The sequence below is a fragment of the Ylistrum balloti genome, unplaced genomic scaffold (genome assembly GCF_031769215.1).
Source record: "Ylistrum balloti isolate Yb309-2 unplaced genomic scaffold, AGI_CSIRO_Ybal_v1 Utg369656, whole genome shotgun sequence".
NCBI classification, from domain to species: domain Eukaryota; kingdom Metazoa; phylum Mollusca; class Bivalvia; order Pectinida; family Pectinidae; genus Ylistrum; species Ylistrum balloti.
This window is the reverse complement of record NW_026781909.1, coordinates 1,285,522-1,311,546: the sequence shown is the minus strand read 5'-3', so window position 1 is coordinate 1,311,546 and position 26,025 is coordinate 1,285,522. Positions and strand designations below refer to the sequence as shown.

At 35.3% G+C, this 26,025-nt stretch overlaps 1 protein-coding gene across 2 annotated transcripts; it reads right to left on the bottom strand.

Annotated features, from left to right (window-relative positions):
* Positions 1-751: 751 nt before the first annotated feature.
* On the bottom strand, positions 752-26,025 carry LOC132557691 (urease subunit alpha-like). 2 transcript variants are annotated; one of them, XR_009554523.1, is made up of 23 exons: positions 25,900-26,025; positions 24,115-24,181; positions 22,981-23,063; positions 22,696-22,812; positions 19,960-20,097; positions 19,631-19,708; positions 17,858-17,937; positions 16,937-17,042; positions 14,037-14,120; positions 13,140-13,358; positions 12,549-12,611; positions 11,579-11,787; positions 11,321-11,443; positions 10,713-10,794; positions 7,439-7,683; positions 6,546-6,660; positions 5,643-5,732; positions 5,003-5,101; positions 4,767-4,866; positions 3,083-3,189; positions 2,332-2,455; positions 900-1,658; positions 752-858 (listed from the first exon to the last, which is right to left on the bottom strand). XR_009554523.1 is itself a non-coding variant. In XM_060222213.1 (22 exons), the coding sequence occupies exons 1-22, from the start codon at positions 26,023-26,025 to the stop codon at positions 1,537-1,539; spliced, it is 2,577 nt and encodes an 858-aa protein (XP_060078196.1). In that variant the 3' UTR covers positions 752-1,536. The 2 variants fall into 2 exon arrangements, 1 of the variants encoding a protein (XP_060078196.1); XM_060222213.1 differs by having other exon boundaries at positions 752-1,658.

Below are 26,025 nucleotides of genomic sequence, written 5' to 3'. Positions count from 1 at the left end.
TACCTTTGAACTAGTTCTCAAACCTTCTTCAACAAGTTAACATCCAAACTATCTTATATTTGTTGAAAATCATGCAAAACTTTAAACGTGAATATGCTAAGATTGAAATTGAAACATCATTAAGCAAGTCTAATAAAGGTTTCTCGTTAAGAGATTCTCTTGTTGTCAAATGTCTAACGAGAAAATACTATCGCTATGATTGTGTTGGAATCACTGATATCTGTTAAGTCAATAACGTTAAACACTAAATTCTTAAATTAGCACTTGCACGTAACAAGGAAAATCTCAAAATTTTGACAGACATCCTTATAAAAGAGTTTCGCTTTCAAGACAAAGTATAGTGATTAGATCGAGAAGATAATGTGAATAGACAGAATTAAGGAACTTTAAACCAGGGCAATGTACTAGAATCATTATTCATATCAATGGTTTGGCCGAAAAAGTGTCTTTTTTCAAGCATATTATACTGAATATTACTACTAGAAGACGAGATGCGATATCAAACCTCACACAGAAGTCACGATATTTATAACACTGTAACCATTTTGTCTGATTGCAAATATATCACCGATTTGAAAGAAAATCCCCAAGAATTTGTATTAGTTATATGTTCTTAAATCCTATAATTTCCTTATCACATTCCTGCCTTTCACTTATCACATTCCCGCCTTTCACTGTTCACATTCCTGCCTTTCACTGTTCACCTTCCTGCCTTTCATTTATCACATTCCCGCCTTTCACTGCTCACATTCCTGCCTTTCACTGTTCACATTCCTGCCTTTCACTGTTCACCTTCCTGCCTTTCACTGTTCACATTCCTGCCTCTCATTGTTCTCATTCCTGCCTTTCACTGTTCACCTTCCTGCCTTTCACTTATATTCCTGCCTTTCACTGTTCACCTTCCTGCCTTTCACTGTTCACATTCCTGCCTTTCACTGTTCACATTCCTGCCTCTCACTGTTCTCATTCCTGCCTTTCACTGTTCACATTCCTGCCTCTCACTGTTCACATTCCTGCCTTTCACTGTTCACCTTCCTGCCTTTCACTTATCATATTCCTGCCTTTCACTGTTCACATTCCTGCCTTTCACTGTTCACATTCCTGCCTCTCATTGTTCTCATTCCTGCCTTTCACTGTTCACATTCCTGCCTTTCACTTATCATATTCCTGCCTTTCACTGTTCACCTTCCTGCCTTTCACTTATCATATTCCTGCCTTTCACTGTTCACATTCCTGCCTTTCACTGTTCACCTTCCTGCCTTTCACTGTTCACCTTCCTGCCTTTCGCTGTTCACATTCCTGCCTTTCGCTGTTCACATTCCTGCCTTTCGCTGTTCACCATCCTGCCTTTCACTGTTCACATTCCTGCCTTTCACTGTTCACATTCCTGCCTCTCATTGTTCACATTCCTGCTTTTCATTGTTCACCTTCTTGCTTTTCACTGTTCTCTTTTCTTCTTGCTTTTAGTGTGTTCACTCAAATTTATTTCATTATTGTTTTCTGCGTATCGAGGTTAAATAATTCTTGTGCAACATACTAGAACAAGAAATATCTCTGTGCTAGCGCGAGTCTGCGTGCAGGAGGGCAAGTCAGGTGGACAGGTGTCTCTTCCTCATTGTCCGAGCTCTTGACCATCACCTTGTAGGAACAAGGGTCAACTAAGAAAAACAAAGAAACAAGGATCAGTGAACATAAGTTTTTTATATCGATATACTGTCTCTTCGACCATGTACAGTTAAATATTCTTAGCCGAAATGTTAACGATAGCCTACTGAGCATGAGGAAAACAGTTCTGATTGAATAGATGTCCTTAAAAATAATCCGTTAGATAATTATGCGTGATATTTGCACACAGGTTTATGGTGTACAGGGACTTATCGGCTGTATTGTAATCTAATGAGTTTTAAGGTAGAAAGAAGTGTGACGATTTGGCGATAAGATTATAATCAAGAAATATAGAATTGAGAATCTTACATACATACATTGGGTGGTAACAATGTACTAATCCATGGAAGTCAATTAGGCTATGCATTGTTTATAATCTCGTTCGCTGTAATTAGTGCAGTCATTCTTCACTCCGGTATCTTGTCCGATTACTTTCTAATATCTATTCAATATCCCATTTTACAGATGGTCTAAATAAACATGGACAACATACCGATTCATATTTCTTACCTTTGATAAAGGATAAAGAACAATTGCGAACCACATATGACAAATGTTTATGATTTTATCTAAATGGCAAAAGACAAATGAACCTGTCAATGTTGTGACGAATATGCCAGGTGTTATTTTCCTGTAAAAAATGACAATATGCGTTAGACTTTTTACCTGTGATAAACGGTAGGAAATTATTGAGGACCATGTCGTCTTTACTGACGTCCCGACACCTTCTGATGGCTTCAATACCTTTACTTAGGCCATATCCTTTCACTACACCCTTGTCTACAGCAGCCTGCAGGGAACAATTTATTTCGAATACAGAATGAACATCAACAGTAAGAAGACAATTTGTTGAACTAGGGATGTTAAAATTTTAGGAATAGTAAAAAAACATTATGTGGATACTTATGTACAGTTTTCCGGCGTATTTCAGCGTCAAAAAGTTAGCGCAATTAAATTAAATTAGTTCAATTAAATCAGGAGCCATATCAGTGATGGTTTCGGGAATTATTTGTCAACTTCTTGGGTTTAGCAGAATGCATGCCTTTTGAACAGAAAGTATATCAGGGACTACCACTTTGTTTACATACATCACCACCTTAGTTTTTAAACAAATTCAATTGAGTAAGAATATATCCAGCAGTAATGGAAACGCTTCATGATATATTTAAAAAAATCTTCAGTAATTGATTCATTACGAATGGAGAAACCTTGAGTCCAAAAGAATCCAACGCCCAGTTCGGTCTATGCCAAGTAGGTGTCAGGCATGTGTGGCAGAGAATGGTGGACATATCCACCACTGATATTGTGAAAACAAAATGGGGGGGGGGGGTTACCTACGAAGATCTGAGGGAAGTTGTCATTTTCATGTGGACTGTGCTGTTAATGTCTATAGTTCTAACAATAGTGTAATACTTACCTGTGATACAAATACCACAGAATGGGCTCCTACTGCCTTGCCATATGCCCCAAACATCTTCCTTTGCATCTTTGGTTCCGGGGTAGGAATTGATGCATTTGGCATACCTGAGTTCAAAGGTCAATCACACATATAACTACATATAACTACATTCATATTCAAGGTCATTTCCTTTTAGGAAGTTATTTAAGAACAGCAGCACTCGCCTAATGTCCATAAAATGTTTAGGAAAGAAGATGGATAATAACATCATTCATTCAGAGCAATAATATATAATTGCCTTTCTATGACTCGGCATTGATGTTAAGGCTGCAACAGAGGAAAATAAAAAAGAAATGTCGAAATCAAGATAAAGAGGTGCATTATGCTCGGAACCAGAACACTACAAGAGTTAATTAAAATGTCACATGCAGGTTAGGGCAAACTCCACCAAAAAAAAAAAGTCCACCAACAGTGTCTACCACCTGTAATATCAGAGATTGTATAAAAGTCCGCCAGCAGTATCTACCACCTGTAATATCAGATATTGTATAAAAGTCCGCCAGCAGTGTCTACCACCTGTAATATCAGAGATTGTATAAAAGTCACTCAGCAGTGTCTACCACCTGTAATATCAGAGATTGTATAAAAGTCACTCAGCAGTGTCTACCACCTGTAATATCAGAAATTGTATAAAAGTCACCCAGCAGTGTCTACCACCTGCTATCTTAAAGATTGTATAAAAGTCCGCCAGCAGTATCTACCACCTGTAATATCAGAGATTGTATAAAAGTCCGCCAGCAGTATCTACCACCTGTAACATCAGAGATTGTATAAAAGTCTGCCAGCAGTATCTACCACCTGTAATATCAGAGATTGTACAAAAGTCCGCCAGCAGTATCTACCACCTGTAACATCACAGATTTTATAAAAGTCACCCAGGAATGTCTACCACCTGCTATCTTAAAGATTGTACAAAGGTCACCCAGCAGTGTCTACCACCTGCTTTCTTAAAGATTGTACAAAGGTCCGCCAGCAATGTCTACCACCTTTAATATCAGAGATTGTATAAAAGTCACCCAGCAGTGTCTACCACCTGCTATCTTAAAGATTGTACAAAAGTCCACCAGCAGTGTCTACCACATGCTTTCTTAAAGATCGTACAAAAGTCCACCAGCGTGTCTACCACCTGCTATCTTAAAGATTGTACAAAGGTCCGCCAGCAATGTCTACCACCTGCTATCTTAAAGATTGTACAAAGGTCACCCAGCAGTGTCTACCACCTGCTTTCTTAAAGATTGTACAAAGGTCCGCCAGCAATGTCTACCACCTTTAATATCAGAGATTGTATAAAAGTCCACCAGCAGTGTCTACCACCAGCTTTCTTAAAGATTGTACAAAGGTTCACCAGCAGTGTCTACCACCTTTAATATCAGAGATTGTGACGATTCATTTTCCCATCTATTCTTCAAAACTCCAAAGGCAGATATAATATTACTATACAAGGACTTTTCAAGCTGTCATTTCCCACTTGTAACCTTCATCAGATACAGTTAAAAGTGATTCAATGCTGAAACACTTCAGACTGTCGTTATTGACTTTTGCATGTGATCATGACTCTCTAATTTCACATAACGATAGTATGTTAATAATTGAAGACGGTTTCACTAGTCATGACAAAGTCTGTGATATGTTTGGTACTGACCCATTTGAGCCCAAGCAATCTGGCCGCCTTTTATGATGATTTCAGGCTTGGCGCCAAAGAACTCCGGTTTCCACAACACCAGATCAGCCATCTTCTTTTTCTATTGATCGAATGGCGTAAAATTTAACATATACAGATAAAATATTTGTTTTTCATTAATTTACATTTTAGAAACATAAAGATTAAATCGATGTAGAATGACCAATCCGAGGACAGAGAGACTCGAGTCAACAAACCTCTATTGAACCAATAAGATGTGCCATTCCATGAGCTAGAGAAGGGTTGATGGTGTATTTGGCGATGAATCTTTTCGCTCGGAGGTTGTCATTTTCACCCTGTAATTCAATATATAATTTTTGTATAATTCTAAAGGATGAAGTCAATACCTTACTCATTACAAAGAGAAAAAAAGGAAAACATATCGTTATGTGATTTAGCAAGAATATGACATTGAAATTGAATTTTCGTCAAGATTTATAAGACAAAACACTACATAATTGAATAAACAAGGATACTTTTGAAATAGTACATGTAACTAAATGGCGAGGAAGTTTTGATTGATTTCTCTTGCTGATGACTGTGGCAACAGACATTACATATTCAAAAGTTAGATACATATCTGAATTACAATACAGTTGTTTCTCTTCGTGGTGAAATCACTACATTCAAGTTCATTAAAGCGGGATTTTTTAACACCTTAAAAAAACTTTCTGAAAATATATAATGTTATTTGCCTTTATTCATGGTTACCATTGATAACACTGCACAAAATGTTGTAGCCTAAACCGCGACAACTGCGAAGTAATATTCCTCGCGAAATAAAATAACATTACAGTAAATTAGTCCTAAAGACCTGTTGATCTGGAGACTACCAACCTTTTCGTCCGCTAGTCTCCCTCTGAAAAGCTTCATTTTGTCAGCAGTTTGCCAGGTCCTACAGATCACTTCTCCTACACGTCCCATCGCCTACAAACAATTGAAAGTGTGACGTGTTAATAAAAAATAATCATATTAAAGGTATATTGGATCTGTCGCACAATTTCATAACAAAGAATTTAAAATATTCTAAGCATCAATGAAAATTTTGACTAACGAACATCAAGACCACTAAATATCGCAGTTATTTCCGTGGGTATGCCAAAAGTCGGTGTTAGAATATCTTACCATCAAATTCAATGATGGCACTGTCAACCAGAAATAGGATAATTTCTTTGTCCTTTCCAATACATCATGCGAGATGCGCAATCGTGTTTGAACGATTTTTATTTGATCCGATCATCAATTTTAAGAGGTTATTACTTAAAATGACTCATGAATTCCTACACCAGGTATAGATATATGTATACTTACATTGCATTATTTATAGAACAAAAGGAAACCTACATCGTATTTGAAATATACGATATTATAATATATACACTTAAAATAAATAGTATACATTTAGATATATATATTTGAAAAAAAAGTTTAATAAATGTCGTTCGTATAAAATAAAACATATTTATGATTTATAACAAATTCCGTTATTCGTAAATATTTTTAATAAAGCGGGAATGTTTTTGAAGGTCCTCTGTCATTATTATATCGGGAACTATCCCCGACCCCTCAAAGGCTTGCAAAAAGATACATTTCATCTGTCCAAAGTTAGACAATCTTGGTCATTCCTCGTCCGAAAATTAGTGTTATAAAGTTAGCTGAAATCAAAAGATGGATAATTGTGAATACATCACATATACCAGGTCGATTTTACTGAAATATTCTAGTTTTTGATGATTTGACCTGTGAATCTGAAGCCATGATGCTAATGGCGCCCATGTCATGCAGAATATCTTCAGCTGCAATAGTCTCAGCTCGGATACGTGATTCAGCAAATGCTACATCCTCTTTGATATTTCTATAAGTAAACACAATATTGTCTCGTTATCATGTAATTTCCTGATTTAGAAAACACAACAATGAACATGTATATCATGTGGTACAGTGGAAACGCCCTCTCCCTTTTCACCTAGCCGTCTGGGTTTGATTCTCGGAACGGACGTGAAAAGGTAGGGGTTACCTGCCCGACAACGTGGATTTTTCCCGGGTATTCCGGTTTCCTCCAACAGTAAAATCATCCATGCGCTTTAATCCGGGCTAACGAGAGTGATTAATATAAGCTGATAGCTTGTTTCGCAAATGTTGTAATATAAATAAAGTTTATATCATGCATCTAGAATGAACATATTTAAAACAAATATCGTTTGTAAATGTATGAAAGCATTAATACCCGTTCTCTTTCTATAGCAACTGTTCATTTGGTGTGTGATGGTATCAGACAGAACACCCGATGACAAACTTACAAAATGCTGTGAAATATATGTTTTGGAAAATAGTAATTTACAACGTACCTCTGTTCCTCATTATATAAGTAATGAAGTGAAGTTAAAATTATCTTTGTAATATAATATTCAGTATGCATTATTAACACAAATTAAAATGCTATGAAAAAGACTTATATAAGTTTAAAGCAAATGGCGAAAAAGACAAGATCTTAACATAATCAGTATGATGTATTAAAGTGCCGTCAAGATGGATTTGAATAATTAGACAGTGTGTTGTTTTCTTAAAGAATTGAAAGGAAAGCATGTAATTAATTGAATTATATTACGATGGCAGAATTACAAAAGTCATACTTGTCAAGATGGTGGCAAACCATGAGCATATCCAAGTGTTCATCAATGGTATTGGCTGTGTAGGGTCGAGTGGGGTTCGTCGATGAAGGCAGGACATTCTTAACTCCACACACTCGGATAATATCAGGGGCGTGCCCCCCTCCTGCCCCCTCAGAGTGGTACGTATGTATCGTCCGTCCCCTGAATGCGTCAATGGTCTGCTCCACACATGATGATTCATTCAGTGTATCAGTATGGATCGTCACCTACACAAAACCATCAACCTTGCAATATATACAACACCAAAACCAAACTTCAAATAAAATCAGATACATAGTGTGTTACTGTTATTAAAGTATCCCAGGCAATGATACAACAGGAATATACAAGATTGTAAATGTTTACATACGAACATAAACGCGAGAGTGGTGTGAAATTAGAGCTAGCAAAACAAGATGAAAATACAGACACGTCAACAGAATCAAAATAAAACTCAAAATACATTAAATTATGGCAAGGTATGAACCAAAGAAATATTCGTACGGAGAATCATTATACAGTATAAGAATAAAACCGGGTTCAATATAAGCATCTTCTGCTTCACCGACGACGCCCGCCATGTAAATCTTTGCATGGAATGTCTTGTTCCCAAATAAGAACATGGTACACAGCGGAATTAACAGGTTTACTAATTAACATAACGAAGATGTATACTAATGAGCATAATGAAAAGGTATACCAATGAGCATAACGAATATGAATACTAATGAGCATAATAATGAGGCATACTAATGAGCATAACGAATATGTATACTAATGAGCATAATGAAAAGGTGTACTGATGAGCATAACGAATATGTATACTGATGAGCATAATGATGAGGCATACTGACGAGCAAAATGATGAGGCATACTGACGAGCATAATGATGAGGTATACTGATGAGCATAATGATGAGGTATACCAATGAGCATAATGATGAGGTATACTGATGAGCATAATGATGATGTATACTAATGAGCATAATGATGAGGTATACTGATGAGCATAATGAAAAGGTGTACTAATGAGCATAATGAAAAGGTATACTGATGAGCATAATGATGAGGTGTACTGACGAGCATAATGATGAGGTATACTGATGAGCATAATGATGAGGTATACTAATGAGCATAATGAAAAGGTATACTGACGAGCATAATGATGAGGTATACTGATGAGCATAATGATGAGGTATACCAATGAGCATAATGATGAGGTATACTGATGAGCATAATGATGAGGTATACTGATGAGCATAATGATGAGGTATACTGATGAGCATAATGATGAGGTATACTGATGAGCATAATGATGAGGTATACTAATGAGCATAATGAAAAGGTATACTAATGAGCATAATGATGAGGTATACTAATGAGCATAATGAAAAGGTATACTGATGAGCATAATGAAAAGGTATACTAATGAGCATAATGATGAGGTATACTAATGAGCATAATGAAAAGGTATACTGATGAGCATAATGATGAGGTATACTGACGAGCATAATGATGAGGTATACTGATGAGCATAATGATGAAAGGTAATATGAGGTGTACTAATGAGCATAACGAATATGTATACTAATGAGCATAATGAAAAGGTATACTAATGAGCATAATGATGAGGTATACTAATGAGCATAATGAAAAGGTATACTGATGAGCATAATGATGAGGTATACTGATGAGCATAATGATGAGGTATACTGATGAGCATAATGATGAGGTATACTAATGAGCATAATGATGAGGTATACTGATGAGCATAATGATGAGGTATACTGATGAGCATAATGATGAGGTATACTGATGAGCATAATGATGAGGTATACTAATGAGCATAATGAAAAGGTATACTGATGAGCATAATGATGAGGTATACTAATGAGCATAATGAAAAGGTATACTAATGAGCATAATGATGAGGTATACTAATGAGCATAATGATGAGGTATACTGATGAGCATAATGATGAGGTATACTAATGAGCATAATGATGAGGTATACTAATGAGCATAATGAAAAGGTATACTAATGAGCATAATGAAAAGGTATACTGATGAGCATAATGATGAGGTATACTAATGAGCATAATGATGAGGTATACTGATGAGCATAATGATGAGGTATACTGATGAGCATAATGAAAAGGTGTACTGATGAGCATAATGAAAAGGTATACTGATGAGCATAATGAAAAGGTGTACTGATGAGCATAATGAAAAGGTATACTGATGAGCATAATGAAAAGGTATACTGATGAGCATAATGATGAGGTATACTGACGAGCATAATGATGAGGTATACTGATGAGCATAATGATGAGGTATACTGATGAGCATAATGATGAGGTATACTGATGAGCATAATGAAAAGGTATACTGATGAGCATAATGAAAAGGTATACTGATGAGCATAATGAAAAGGTATACTGATGAGCATAATGATGAGGTATACTGATGAGCATAATGAAAAGGTGTACTGATGAGCATAATGATGAGGTATACTGATGAGCATAATGAAAAGGTATACTGATGAGCATAATGAAAAGGTGTACTGATGAGCATAATGAAAAGGTATACTGATGAGCATAATGAAAAGGTATACTGATGAGCATAATGATGAGGTATACTGATGAGCATAATGAAAAGGTATACTGATGAGCATAATGAAAAGGTGTACTGATGAGCATAATGATGAGGTATACTGACGAGCATAATGATGAGGTATACTGACGAGCATAATGATGAGGTATACCGATGAGCATAATGATGAGGTATACCAATGAGCATAATGATGAGGTATACTGATGACCATAATGAAGATGTATACTAATTAGCATACAGCATTCATATCCTATGAATGCCAACTGAAAGAAGTTGAATGTTTATTTACAGTTTTCAACTTTCATCTTATCATATGAAGGGAAGTTAGACTCAGATTGCTTATATTACTTTCATTTTTTGTCACTTTGGCAGGAATGTTACACCGCAGAAACGCCATATTATGGGATATCTCTCTCGGCGAGATCATTATAAAGACCGTGAAACTTCCCCTGAGCTTCATCAACCTTCTTCTCTCTCTTTGTTGTGTACTTGTCTGTCAATCGCCGACATAATTCAGTATCACACCACTCTAAACAACGTGAACTCTTCTAATACAGTCTAGATATAATTATATACCGGCGGAGGTATATCTGCAAACATATCTTTATGTGTATCCATCAAACCTCTACAGCTGAGCACACTTACCTGCACATCATATTTATCAGCGACTTTTAAACATGTGTCTATAGCTGAAGGTGTGGTCCCCCAGTCTTCATGTAACTTCAATCTGTTACACATATTCATATTGTACCCAGTTTACTTCAATCGGTTATTAGTGTCATATAAAACCAGACAGAAAACTTAATCGTATGCGATTAACATATCTGCTGGATTGCGCAAGTGAAAAGCACTTTTTAATGCAAATTTTGAATAAGATACAGAAAAGCTACACAATGAATTAGACTGCATCATACATCTATTTCTTCATTCTATGACTCGTCAGTGATAAGAACTGTCAAAAGCCATAAAATGAATCAGACTGCATCATACAGCTATTTCTTCATTATATAACTCGTCAGTGATAAGAACTGTGAAAAACTCGATGCCAGATGCTCTGGCACTTATTTATCAAATACTAGCCTGGCAGACCGAATATTGATACACTTGTAATACAATTATTATTAAGTCAGACCTAGATGTTGCCACCATATTGTATTGCAACTAAACCTAACGGCTCTGGATATTGTCATTTAAGAGTCGTTTTGGCACTGCTTGTTATATTGACAATGGTTTTTATGTAAGGTTAGACATACCCTAGGGCGCCAGCGACAACCTGCTCCTCTAAATCTGAGGCAATGTCTCCAGAAAAGGAAGAATTGCCTTTCCCAGTAAACCCGAAATTCAGCGGGAAGGCGTCCGTACTCTGTAGCATATCCCTATGAACAGATATACATAGATTCTTAACTTCTGTGATCAAACAAACATTGTTCCCAAATGAGTTGTTCACTTTATTGAATAGATAGGGGTTTTAAACAATATTTACAATTCATACACGGGGACAAACGGTTTACCTGATATGGTTGGGTCCTGGAGAACATGTAGTAGCGTTAGAGCCTGTTGCTGGTCCGGTGCCACCGCCAAACATTGTGGTGACACCAGATGCCACTGCTTCCCTTACTAGTTGAGGGCAGATAAAATGGACATGCGCATCGAGAGCCCCGGCTGTCAGAATGAGACCCTCTCCGGCAATGGCCTCTGTGCCCGCGCCCACGACAAGTCCCTGTTTATGATTAGATTATATTATCAACTATTACAGATTCATGTTGACATGAAAAGTCAAACTCATTCACAAAAAAAGTTCAACATAGGCAACATATATAAGCGCGTTCAACACAGGATCGATGTATTCGACTCTCATAAGTCCATATCTAACCAATACTAAAGTACAATCAATTTTTTTTTAAATCTAGGACATATTCAACAGCAGTATAGGCAGCACAAGATATCATTGATAGTAATAATATAAAATTCATTTTTTTTGCAACCATTGCAAAACAACTTATTTGAACTTGTCCTAATCACTTTCGTTGGGCCGAAATATGAGTGCGCGAGGTCCTATTGTGGGAGGAAACCGGAATACTCCTGGCAAACCCACGTTGTCGGGCAGGTGACTTCAACCTTTTCACGTCCGTTCCGGGAATTAAACCCCTGACGGGCTGGTGAAAGGCGAGTGTGTTACCACTGCACCATCCGATCACCCAATGAGGAGATTTTGATCAGATTGATAAGATATACAAGTATGTACATGCATGTTGTCAACATACAGGATCATATCCCAATCAGAAAAGGCCTTCAACCAATTATAAAGTATTCATCATATCGTAACACACGTGTAAAACAACACTTCACCATACCGCGTAATTGATTGAATGCATGGCGTCAAAAAGATGTCATTTTCCGCGTTACATTTTGAATGTATGAAGGTATGGAACCATTTCACTATAGGAATTTGTATGACTGTATGAACATAATAATGCTTACTGGTGTGACTCCGTTCATAATGTCAGGATTTCCAGCTTTCCCTATTCCTGCTATCTTTCCATCCTAGTAATTAAAAACCAAATTATTCTTGATTAAATACACGTGTTATTTTATCTTAAACACAAGTTGCATTGATTCATTCTTCTTTCATCAAACTGCATAACTAAAACAAATATATTAATAATAACTAATATAACAACAACACGAAAACACGGCATGTTAACAGACGAGTAAACATGAACCAAACATTTAACAATGAGATGTCTGAAAAAGTAGGAACAGGCGTTCTAGAAGATTAAGCGTCACCGATGACACCTGCATGTCAATCAAATTGAAAACATGAATGATATTTTTTAAGCAGCATCAAACAGAATCTACCGTTATAATCTCCATATTGTGATATATCTAAATACACGTATTATTATTTTTTCCCAAATCGCGTACAAGCTATTTCACTTCACGATAAATATTAGATATAGGATCAAGTTTATACACGAGAACTTAAATATCAATTTCTATCGTCAACACATACCGGGAGCCAGAAGTTGGTTCCCAGTTTGTAGTTCCGTTTAAGAAAAACTTTCTACACACCTTTATCCCAACATCGGCCTTGACAATTCCAGTGACAGCGTCCAGAATGAGTGCATTAGTAATGACGGTATCGAGGACGTCCCAGCTGCTGTTAGATCTATTTGCCGCCTGGCCCATCCCCTCTCTCATTACCTTTCCTCCACCAAACTTCAGTTCCTCTCCATACACTGTATAGTCCTTCTCCACCTCAATAATCAAACTTGTATCGCCCAGTCGTAGCTGTATACAGAATGGCGAGAAATGCATTGCAAAAAGTATGATTTTGAAATACTTTCCTGTCCATAACTGTATTTGCAAATGTATTATATTTTACACACAAGAGGCCCAAGGGGCCTGCATAGCTCATCTAGCTATTTTAGCCATTCAGTAATTTAACAAAGAATTTCAAATATGAAAATTAATGTCTGGCGAAATTTCCCAATTTGGTACCAGCCTTATGGTCAAACAAAAGTCAGATAAACTATTCATAATCAACTGCTTCAAACTAAATGAGACCCAACTTTTACACTAATTGATTCCCCGTTACCCATGTACGCTTCAGACCAAATTATCCTGATATTTCTTCAGAAGACAAAAAACGAATGTAAACATTTTGTTCTATTTTCCCTATTGGGAACTGCCCCTACGACCCCAGTGTACCGAGGCCAAGTTCTAACGTATCCCTTCATACCACCAGGAGGAGTAGGATTTAAAAAAACAACAACTTTCCGATCCTCTTTTGGGCTTCGCCCCTCGGGCCCTTGGGCGAGAACCAATACCTATTATTTCTGTATACTTGGTTTCCTTTGTATGTATAAACACGTGCTTTTAGAGACAAACCTAATATCTCGAATCAATCACATCAAAAAAAGATACCAACCAGATTAAGTAGGGGAGATAACTCTTATATCCTCTTACCTTATCTCCAACTGTAGGTCCGTATATGTAGGCATACTGGTCCCTAGTAATCAAGCATTTCTTTGTTGACGGCTTAGCATTAGGCTGTAATCATACAAATAATCTCAACCTTTTGTATTAGATATGACGGCAAGCTCAAAGTAAAAGGTAGCGAGCGTACGACACCGGGAACTTGATTGTACAGAAAATATTTCTTTCAGTATAAAAAATATGATGCTTGTTTATATTGGATACATTTCATTTTCTTAAAGATCTTAAAGTTATACTGCGTATAGTCTCAATATGTTGCCAAACATATTCATGACTTTAAATTGCATATTTCCAAAATAGTTTCCATTAAGAAATTACACCATTTACTCAAATATCATATTTATCATCTTTACACAATGTTATGTCTAAACATGTAACCTAAATATAGGTAATTTAACCTAATACCCCATAATATCCAAAAGTTCATCTAAATACGATATTGTCGAAACCATTTACCTTTCTATTTTGTCAAGGGGGGATAACTACCATCAAACTCGGGTGCATTTTACATGACCGTTTTAACGTTGTATTTACACCAGATCATCATTAAGATTGTGCAAAAACCACACGTGAAAAGCACCTTTTAATACAATTAATTAAATTGCACCATACAGCTGTTTCGTCCTTTTAATGCTCGTCAGTGGTGCTAAGGGCCTACATTTGAAATCTTCAAAGCGAAAATCCAAAGTGGTCAAAGTCAAAATCAAGATGGGATGGTGCAATCGTCCAAAAATGAATTTAGCAAAATGGAGATATTTGAAAATCTGAACAGAACACCAAATACATGTGTATGTTTTAAACTGCGCCACCCTTCGAATGAATCAAAACGTGGCGTGCAGGTTATGGCAAACCTCGGGGAATGATACAGTTTCCTTTTTCATCCATTCCAGAGAAAAACATAACAGTGTGATGGTCTAGATACTACCATCATAGAACAGTTTATGTTCAAATCCTTTCATAAAAATGTTCATATCATCGTGCATCTTTGTTTCCACACTATAAAGTATCAAGCGCACAACTGTGCGATAAGATGACTGCACATTACATGCGGTTTGATTAAATGTCTGTATAATATTACAGATTAACATTAAACGGAATAATTCATAGGTTTGTTAAATCCTGATCGGTGATTACAGAGGTCATATACATAGTAAGATGTACATTTCAGACATTGTATGGTGATCCATATCGACTAGGTATCCCTTTTAGCAAACATAACATTAACTTTTATCTGAGTGCTCATAGGTTTTCATCCGAAAACGACAGACATTTATGCAAAAGTAATGACAATAAAATCCCTTTCTAGTGGTAAAAACGTTTAGATATTTCATTGCCGATGGAAAAAGAGATATGCATTTTATGTTTACATATATAATGTTCATATAACGAGAGTCTGAACGCTAGGACTTGTTACGTCTAGCACAAAAACAATCTTAATTATGAGTGTATATATATGTGTAACTATTCAGTCCGTGCTTCTCTAGACTATAAATATATGGATTAATTAGGAAATATTCATTGATGAAGTCTTGTATAGCTAGAAAATAATGCCTATCCTATATTTATTCATAAGTCATTTATTTTAAATACGATAGAACCGTACACCTGTGCGATAGAACCACACATCATTCATCGTCCAATTTTTTTTATCGTGCACACATAGTTCTCGCAGCATGCAGACATCGTGCACAATCGCACGTCGTGTTTCGTTGTGCGATCCCATAACTGTATATATTCCAATGTCTGTTCTATTGAGGTTTCTTAGAAGCAAACCTCAAAAAAGTTTGATAGATTGGCATAAGGACCGTCTTCAGATTTTATTTTGCAGACATTTTAAAACCCTTTTAATTCCACCCAACGTGTGATTCAATGATAGTACGAGGGAGTTCTTCATTCATCCATATTACTCACATTTCTCACCTAAATACCATGAATTTTCTGACTGTAATAAAAATTCTCACGAACATATAGCCTATAATCGCACATGAAATACAGCTGCGCAATTATTCTTATATTATAACAAAAATAAAACGCACGCGAGGAATTTGTGATATGAATTAATATAAGCTCTAACTTCTTTTTCCATCCCGTATATATTGTATGTATGTCTTATATTGTTTAATATGTTTAAACGTTTAAACTTAAAACGAAACATTGTTTCGTAAATACTGGTTAACTATGATTCGCATGTCCTGTAAACAACCAGAAAAGCATTATGTAAAACTAAGAACAAAGACAAAATATATTTTACAGGCAAATTTATCTGTGGTTGGATAACAAAGTGGCATTTAAAATGAAACATCGGAAAAATAAACATTTCACAGGTAAGTTTTCATTTTGCATTTATCTATCTTAACTATTTTTATCTCTACAGATCATGAACAGAGGGCATAAGTATATTCAGATTTCTTCCTTCACCTGTCAGATGTCGAGGGAAACATCCATTATGTACAAATGAGCGATTTTCGAGAGATTTTGGATGTGAGAAAACCGTCAACGGACGTCGCTTTACGGTGTGCTACGCGGCTTATCTGCTTATCTTAACAAAGTAAGGTACATTAAACATTTAAATTGAAAGTATGTTATGAGGAGTTTCCTGACACTAAAGCTTAGTGAACCGTAAATATATAATCCACCCTGTTTATCTCATGTCTGTTAGTTTAAACAATTTCTTATTTTCAACTTTTACACATAATAAATACAATTACAAATACAGAATATAAAAAGAGGATCGGACCACCAGCTTATATTAATCCCCATTCACGTTCTAACACAACATCTCTATCATTTTATCATGGAAATATATTCCAGTTTGGCATTTATACAATACAATTGTAGTCTATACAATGGTGAAATACAGTTATATTAACCTCAGGTCGATGTTGAAACTGTCCATCCTTCACTTTTTTAAGGATACCACTTAATCTGTCAGGGTCCAACTGACCATCACATAATGCATTGCCACCTCTTAATACTCTGGAAACAAGTCATATACAATTAAATACATTGTTTTAAATTATCTTTGAAATTCAGTTTCAGATTGGCTATTCCAATAACGTATCTAATACTGCTTGCTGACGCGATAATGTTGACGTCTTAATTTAACTTACTACACATGCTACACTTTGAGTACGAGACATTTTGTGTGAGCACTACTAGTCCGATGCTTATCTGTTTCATAGCTGTTCGTTTTGTCATTTTTGATAAAAAGTTACCTGTTTTGGTCATTGATTAAATTTGAAAGTTTACATAAGTTCTACCCGGCTTTCTTAAATTAGTTTTAAAGATACCATTATAACGTTTTGGTGAGGTCAATACATGTTTTTCTAAACCAAACACAAAATATCGCCCTAGGTCGATCACACCATATGTTAACCTTATCAAAAGGATATATCCTTAAAAAGTATTTTCATTACAGAAATGAACGTTTTTCTTTAAAGTAGTTTATGTTTTTGTTTCTGAAACATAAGTTAAACGTTATTATCGTGAAACAACTGTAATCGTAATAGACAAACCAATTAAATTTTCTTTGGACGACTTGTAAAAATCATTTCCTATAAGAAATTACGTGGCCCTACTACAGTCAACCAGGAAGTACGTAAAATAAGGTATAATATAGAACCAAAAAACCATTTACTATAACATTCAATACAGAAATAGCCCGACGGCAGTCTCAATATATGTTACGTGTGTGTTATACGTGATGCTCTTCTGTATGTTATCAAATGCATTTACTTTATTGTTTTAAGTCATAAGAAATAGACGTCAAAAAGGATATGAATGCCACTTACTGTTTACCTCCAACCTGTACCAAATTGATGGACTTTGTCTCACCAGGCTCAAATCGCACTGCGTTTCCAGCCGGGATGTTCTGAATCAACAGAGTGTTTATTTAGATCATCAGTAAGTTAATGTAGAATCCATATGATAACAAATGGTATGGCCCTAAATTATTTTATACTTAACACAACAGGCAACAAAAGGAAATTGGTGAGGCAACAGAAGGAAAATTGATGTGGCAACAGAAGGAAAATTGATGTGGCAACAGAATGAAAATTGATATATGATATTTCCAGCACCATTTCCATGTATCAATATCATGATGCACTAAAGGGATCCATTCTAATTACATTTTAAAACAGTAAGTATCCCTGTAAATACTTGACAAATCAGAAATATCCCTGTAAATACTTGACAACATAGAAAGATCCCTGTAAATACTTGACAACATAGAAATATCCCTGTAAATACTTGACAACTCAGAAAGATCCCTGTAAATACTTAACACAGAAATATCCCTGTAAATACTTGACAACACAGAAAGATCCCTGTAAATACTTGACAACACACAAAGATCCCTGTAAATACTTGCCAACATGGAAAGATCCCTTTAAATACTTGACAACACAGAAAGATCCCTGTAAATACTTGACAACTCAGAAAGATCCCTGTAAATACTTGACAACTCAGAAAGATCCCTGTAAATACTTGACAACACAGAAAGATCCCTGTAAATACTTGACAACTCAGAAAGATCCCTGTAAATACTTGACAACTCAGAAAGATCCCTGTAAATACTTGACAACTCAGAAAGATCCCTGTAAATACTTGACAACACAGAAAGATCCCTGTAAATACTTGACAACACAGAAAGATCCCTGTAAATACTTGACAACACAGAAATATCCCTGTAAATACTTGACAACACAGAAAGATCCCTGTAAATACTTGACAACACAGAAAGATCCCTGTAAATACTTGAAAACATAGAAAGATCCCTGTAAATACTTGACAACTCAGAAAGATCCCTGTAAATACTAGACAAATCACAAAGATCCCTTTAAATACTTGAAAACACAGAAAGATCCCTGTAAATACTTGAAAACACAAAAAGATCCATGTAAATACTTGACAACACAGAAAGATCCCTGTAAATACTTGACAACACAGAAAGATCCCTGTAAATACTAGACAAATCACAAAGATCCCTTTAAATACTTGACAACACAGAAAGATCCCTGTAAATACTTGACAACACAGAAAGATCCCTGTAAATACTAGACAAATCACAAAGATCCCTTTAAATACTTGACAACACAGAAAGATCCCTGTAAATACTTGACAACACAGAAAGATCCCTGTAAATACTAGACAAATCACAAAGATCCCTTTAAATACTTGACAACACAGAAAGATCCCTGTAAATACTTGACAACACAGAAAGATCCCTGTAAATACTTGAAAACATAGAAAGATCCCTGTAAATACTTGACAACTTATAGAGGTCTTGAGAAACTTAGGATGTTCCTATATGTAAACCCCTGATAACTCATAAAAGTCTCTATAAATTTTTGACGACATAGAAAGATTAAAGTGAAGTTTTAAAACTCTCAATAAGAAATATTCTATTATCGTTGGGTGGGATTAGGTTTGATGCTCGTTGTTTGACCTGTTGGTTCCGTTGTTTTTTTTTTTAATCTTTTCTCCTGTGGGAATGAGACACTATTTGCTTAAATTGATAAAATGTGTAATGGTTTTCTTATCCTGAAGTGAAGCATACTTACCAGTCTCATACCGTAAGCAGCTTCTCGGTCAAAGTTCAGATATTTGTTAACCTCCAGGAAGTGGTAATGACTACCGACCTACAAGTTAAGAAGTTTCAATGTCTGTATCTCCAGTTATGCATTAATAAAATTTAAAACAAAGATAATTTGTGAATAAGATAAATATCATCCGACATAGCAGAGGGAGTTTTAAACAAGTTACCTTTCAGTTGTAACTTAGTGGTCCAACTTACAATGGATGACCATGTTTATTGTGATAGATTTTGTTATATAAACTATTAATTATATACAAATATGCTTCTATATATGAATACACAAACACATTTTACCTGAATTGGTCTGTCACAGGTACTGGTTACTTCAAGTGTCACAGTCTTGCGATCTTGATTGAGTTCAAGTTCACCAGGAGAAACACACATTTCACCCGGGGTCACGTGAACAGGGGCGTCTACAGAATTATCAGAGGTCTGAAAATCCAAAACGTTTCTTTAAAAACAAGAATATACAAACATGTGAAAAGAATTTAATCTAAACTCGAATTCAATAAAACTAGGACGAAACATGGACAAAAGAAAACGTTCAACGGAGGCTCTTGAAAATGTACAAGCAAGACCAGGTGCTCCGGAAGAGTAAGAGCCTTCTACTTCATCGACGACAACCGACGAATAAATCCTTGTCAATCAATGTAAGTAATGTCATGTTCTCAAATGAGAACAAGGTATAAAATATACATTGGCTGTTATACAATAACTGTTGTCCGTGGAAGAACGTGTAGTCTCGGTTCGAAAAGGACATTAACATGTCATGATCAACGTGTCCTTTCTTAGTTATAAGATTCATTTTATACCAGTCATAAAACGAATAGCGTGTTTTCGTCAGTGTTTACTTTTCGATATTTTGCAAAGAAATACTGAACAAGTGAATTTAATTAGGAAAGTGCTACTTCATATATTTCTAGTCAATCCTCTTCATCGGCAAGAATATAACAAGGCTAGAATAACATATTCCGGGTTTTGATTCCAAAAATTTACAAAAAGTATTGCTTGTCTCGTCCTTACATGAATTGGAGAGTCAATTCTAAAACCCTATACAGATAACTTTTCTCTTATATATACAATAATTGGAGATATACAATAATTGGAGAGTCTATTCTAAAACCCTATACAGATAACTTATATATACAATAATTGTAGTCTATTCTAAAACCCTATACAGATAACTTATATATACAACAATTGTAGTCTATTCTAAAACCCTATACAGATAACTTATATATACAACAATTGTAGTCTATTCTAAAACCCTATACAGATAACTTATATATACAACAATTGTAGTCTATTCTAAAACACTATACAGAGAGCTTTTATACAACAATTGTAGGTCTTATATATACAATAATTGTGGTCTATTCCTATACAGATAACTTATATATACAATAATTGTAGTCTATTCTAAAACCTTACAGTCTATATCTTACACAGATAACTTATATATACAACAATTGTAGTCTATGCTAAAACACTATACAGATAACTTATATATACAACAATTGTAGTCTATTCTAAAACCCTATACAGATAACATATATACAACAATTGTAGTCTATTCTAAAACACTATACAGATAACTTAAATATACAACAATTGTAGTCTATTCTAAAACCCTATACAGATAACTTATATATACAACAATTGTAGTCTATTCTAAAACACTATACACATATATACAACAATTGCTTTTGTCTTATATATACAATAATTGTAGTCTATTCTAAAACCCTATACAGATAACATATATACAACAATTGTAGTCTATTCTAAAACACTATACAGATAACTTATATATACAACAATTGTAGTCTATTCTAAAACCCTATACAGATAACTTATATATACAACAATTGTAGTCTATTCTAAAACACTATACACATAGCTTTTGTCTTATATATACAATAATTGTAGTCTATTCTAAAACCCTATAGAGATAGCTTATATATACAACAATTGTAGTCTATATATACTAAAACCCTATAGAGATAGCTTATATATACAACAATTGTAGTCTATTCTAAAACCATATAGAGATAACTTATATATACAACAATTGTAGTCTATTCTAAAACCCTATAGAGATAACTTATATATACAACAATTGTAGTCTATTCTAAAACCCTATAGAGATAGCTTATATATACAACAATTGTAGTCTATTCTAAAACCCTATAGAGATATCTTATATAAACAAAAATTGTAGTCTATTCTAAAACCCTATAGAGATAACTTATATAGACAATACTTGTAGTCTATTCTAAAACCCTATACAGATAACTTATATATACAATAATTGTAGTCTATTCTTAGATGGAATGATCAGACATGTTTCATTTATTACTATTTAAGTATTATTTCTACACCCTACGGAGATTACAAATCGGTAACAATAATGTTGTTATTTGCCTAATTTTTATTTCGAATTATTCAAGACATATTTTTCTGTGTATTCTATCTATAATATGTTGGAGATAAGGGGTAAAAAATGGATAATTTCCAAGCTTTAGGGCAAGACAGATAAATCTCTACCCTCGAAGGAGAATTCTGACAGTCTAACCCTGGCAAAGCCTCGGGTTTGACAAACAAGAATCTCCTCCTCGTGTAGAAATTTCTCTGCCCTATCCTACAACTAGAGAAAACATTCCTATTAATCTTACCCTCACCGAAAGTGTGGGTATTTCTCTCTGATGAGGTAAAAGAGTAAATCTATGTTTTTCCCTGTGTGAGAGGTTAATTCAGGGAGCTCGATTTTGTGGTGACTGGGTGTTACTTTCGTGGACTGCGTCGTTAGAGATTTAACCATATATCGACGAAAGCAACGGTGCGTGCTGTTCATGTAAACTGTTACGGGTATACCTTTCGTCATAAGTATGTTACCTCGTGATACAGTCGTAGTGTGTCAGCGTGACTGAACTCAGCCGTTGACATAGAAATTCAGAAAGTCTTACTGGGTCACAGTACATGTATACAGTGCATGTAAATTCTATAAAAAGGACATCTATAGAGTGATACCTCATCTTTAGGCAGATTTCTATCAAACACATCCATACTGGGAACTGGTAGGAAACTTCCATACAAAGCAAGTTCAAGATCTCCATCTTGTCGACATATTGGCTTATGCACGGTCACCTAAGAGACAATAAAAATGTGAACTTTTGCTAAGATATATCTGCACGAGCAAATGCTTCAAAATTTTCCGAGCATGACAGTAACCTTGCATAGAAATATAAATTTGAAAATGTTTACATTGTTGAATATGTTATATATGTAGGTGCATGTGTACTGCTATGTACTTACCAGTTTTGTACCGTCCTGGAAAGTTCCCTCTATCTGAACATCTCCTATCATACTAGGTACACCAGGCAATACCTGTCGGTAACCTTAATACAACGAATTGATTACATTTACACTTTACACAAAAATAGGAAATAAAAGTGATCTTTGTTCAACTTCAACAAAAGCCAACGAGGGCCCAATAAACGGTAAACAGATGAAAATCATAATTTGAAATGTATTTGGAGAACCATATATATGGAGAAAATTACATCACTGGTTTACAGAGTAAGTACTTCTGGGGCAGTTACTAACATTTAACTAAACGAAAAATGTGTGAAACCTATAACAATGGGAAATAAATTAACAGACTTCATTCAACGGTAAACTATGGTGAAACCTGAATCGGAAATGTGTGTTAGAATGATCATACAAACGTATATATCTGGTGTGGGGATGACAGCACAAACAAAGTCAATTTAACCATAAAGTATGGACAGAAATTATAATTGAAACCATGAGCTGAGATGGTCTTGCTTACATGAATATAGAACAGATCGGGTGATAACAGTAATTGCAATTATTGAACAATTCAGAGTTTTTAACACATGGCGACACTTTAGCTCCTCGAGTCGTATGCGGAACAAAAATCAAATGTACCATGTAAATCCTAGGAGGGATTCGTTATCTGTTATCATCTTTATCGATCTTGTATGATTACGTCATCATAAAAATCTAAATATAGACAGGTATGTTGTATATTATATTTCGGTACATAGTTGAAGCAGAGGAGTTCAGGCCTAATGTAGTCAATGGTGACGATGTTAATAATACTGAAATATCACAACATATTAAACACCGGCTAAAACTATAAACACATGTTATAATGGATTGTAATATCTATATCATTCCCATGTTATTCTAATCAACATCAAACCGGCTTCGTATGTAAGAATGCAACCCAATGATGCAAGGATATCAAATTACATCATCATTATTTTGACATTTTAATCCTTTGAAAAAAAAGATTAAATTAAAAAGAGTCATACTGTTTGTTAAATGGATTATGCCTATTCAGTGTTTTTGTAATACAAGGTTACTTAATCTTGCGATCAGATTGCTGTTAGATCAACCTGTCTATTTATTCTGACAACATACCCAGAAGCTGTCGTCCTTTGGACATCAACTCGGATACAGAACATCCGTCTCTTATCATCTCCTGGACCTATCATATACAAAGCACGTGGCAGAGATTAGTGTCAAACCGATACATACAAAATCAACATGAAAACCTTCATACCACCCAATCGACTGAGCGATCGTAAAATATACGACTATGTGTTCCGGGAGAGTAAGCGTCTACTGCTTCATCGAAGACACCCGCCATGTAATTCTCGATCTATCTATATCAAACAAAAACCCTATTACATCATGTATACACAACAAATGTTTATCGTCAAATTAGAAAGAGAAGAAAATAAAAGACCACATAACACCAAGAGTTGTATCGTTTATGTAAACAAAAATGTGAATAGTTATGTATGGCGAAAACAACAAGAATTACAACACTTATTGACACGTGTGACATGTGTGATATTAACGTGAGGTGACACGACCAGGAAATGTCACAAAAGACATTTCAGTATATTTCTGTACAAGTTTAGAACTAGACACAGATTAGCCTCACAACGATCTTATATCACGTCAATAATGTTTGTAAATAAATACAAGTAGATAAAAATAGAGTACAGTAAACCTCGGATAAGTCGCAGTCGACCAAGTAGAATATTCGACTTATCCGATGGTTCGACTCAACCGTGTTTCTGTCTATCGCCTGTAATCGAGACATCGTATATTTAAACTGACCCTATTTTCGCCGATCGTGTCTGATAGCAAGGTACTAATGAAAAGAACAAGACAACATCTCTATTTTATAATAACAATTATTTTTTATCAAAATACAAATAAATCGTAGGTTAATGACAGTTACTGTAATCATCATTGTCACAAACACGTGGATAATGCACACAAGATTGAACAAAAGACGCACGTTACACTAGGTACTTCGTGAGAACAATACTTAAAAATATACATGTACCCATATTGTACTCACATTTATAGTAGTTGGAAATAAAACAACAACTTACGGTCAAAAAGTAAACATGAGTTGTTTTATTTCAATGGCTGTTTGCATAGTTCTTGGTTAAATGAGATAATTACCTGTGCACCTGTATTAACAAAAGGATTAGGTGGATTGATACCCTGAAATTACATTGTGCGTGTAGGCCTGTTGACACCGTTATGGCTGACCGATCACACTCGTTACCGACCAGGAAAATTTACCTGAGACAACATGGCATCTGAATGTTCGACACAAACATGGAATTTTTTGTACGATTTAGAAGGGACGGACCACAAAATATATTCGACACAACCACAGTATTCGATTCAACAGTGTTCGATTCATCCGTGTTTAATTTACTAAGATGAAGAGGAGAAAAAAATCGGGACCGAACGAAACGTTCGACTCATCCGATGTATTCGACTCATGCGTGTTCGACACAAGTGATTTTTACTGTACCACCAGAAATAGATTCTGTCTAATATTGCGTTGAAGAAACGTTCTGAATGTAAATGCTATGATAAAACGGATGAATTGTCCTTGAAGCTTTCCCTATGTTCTTTACGTAGTGTATTTAGAAGTTTTCAATCACGGGAACAGATACTTCAACGAGTAAATCATAAAAATAAACATGAGATAGATTTATAAAAGTAATAACCCCAATCTCCTTGTTTCTCATGACCATTAATTTGATACCATATCTATTGATGAACCAGAGGAAAACATACAAAAACACAGACAGAAGACATACTATGTGTAAAGCAATGAGTGATAATTATTATGATAATCCATCATACAAAAACAACGCGACCATTGCCTACCTGTGATGCGATGAGGGCAACGGCTTCGGGGTGATTAAGCCTTACCCCCCGGGCGAGACGCCGCTGGGCCAGGGATCCAACCTGGAATACCAAAAGGCTCTCCCGTTCTCGTGGAGACAGCTTCAT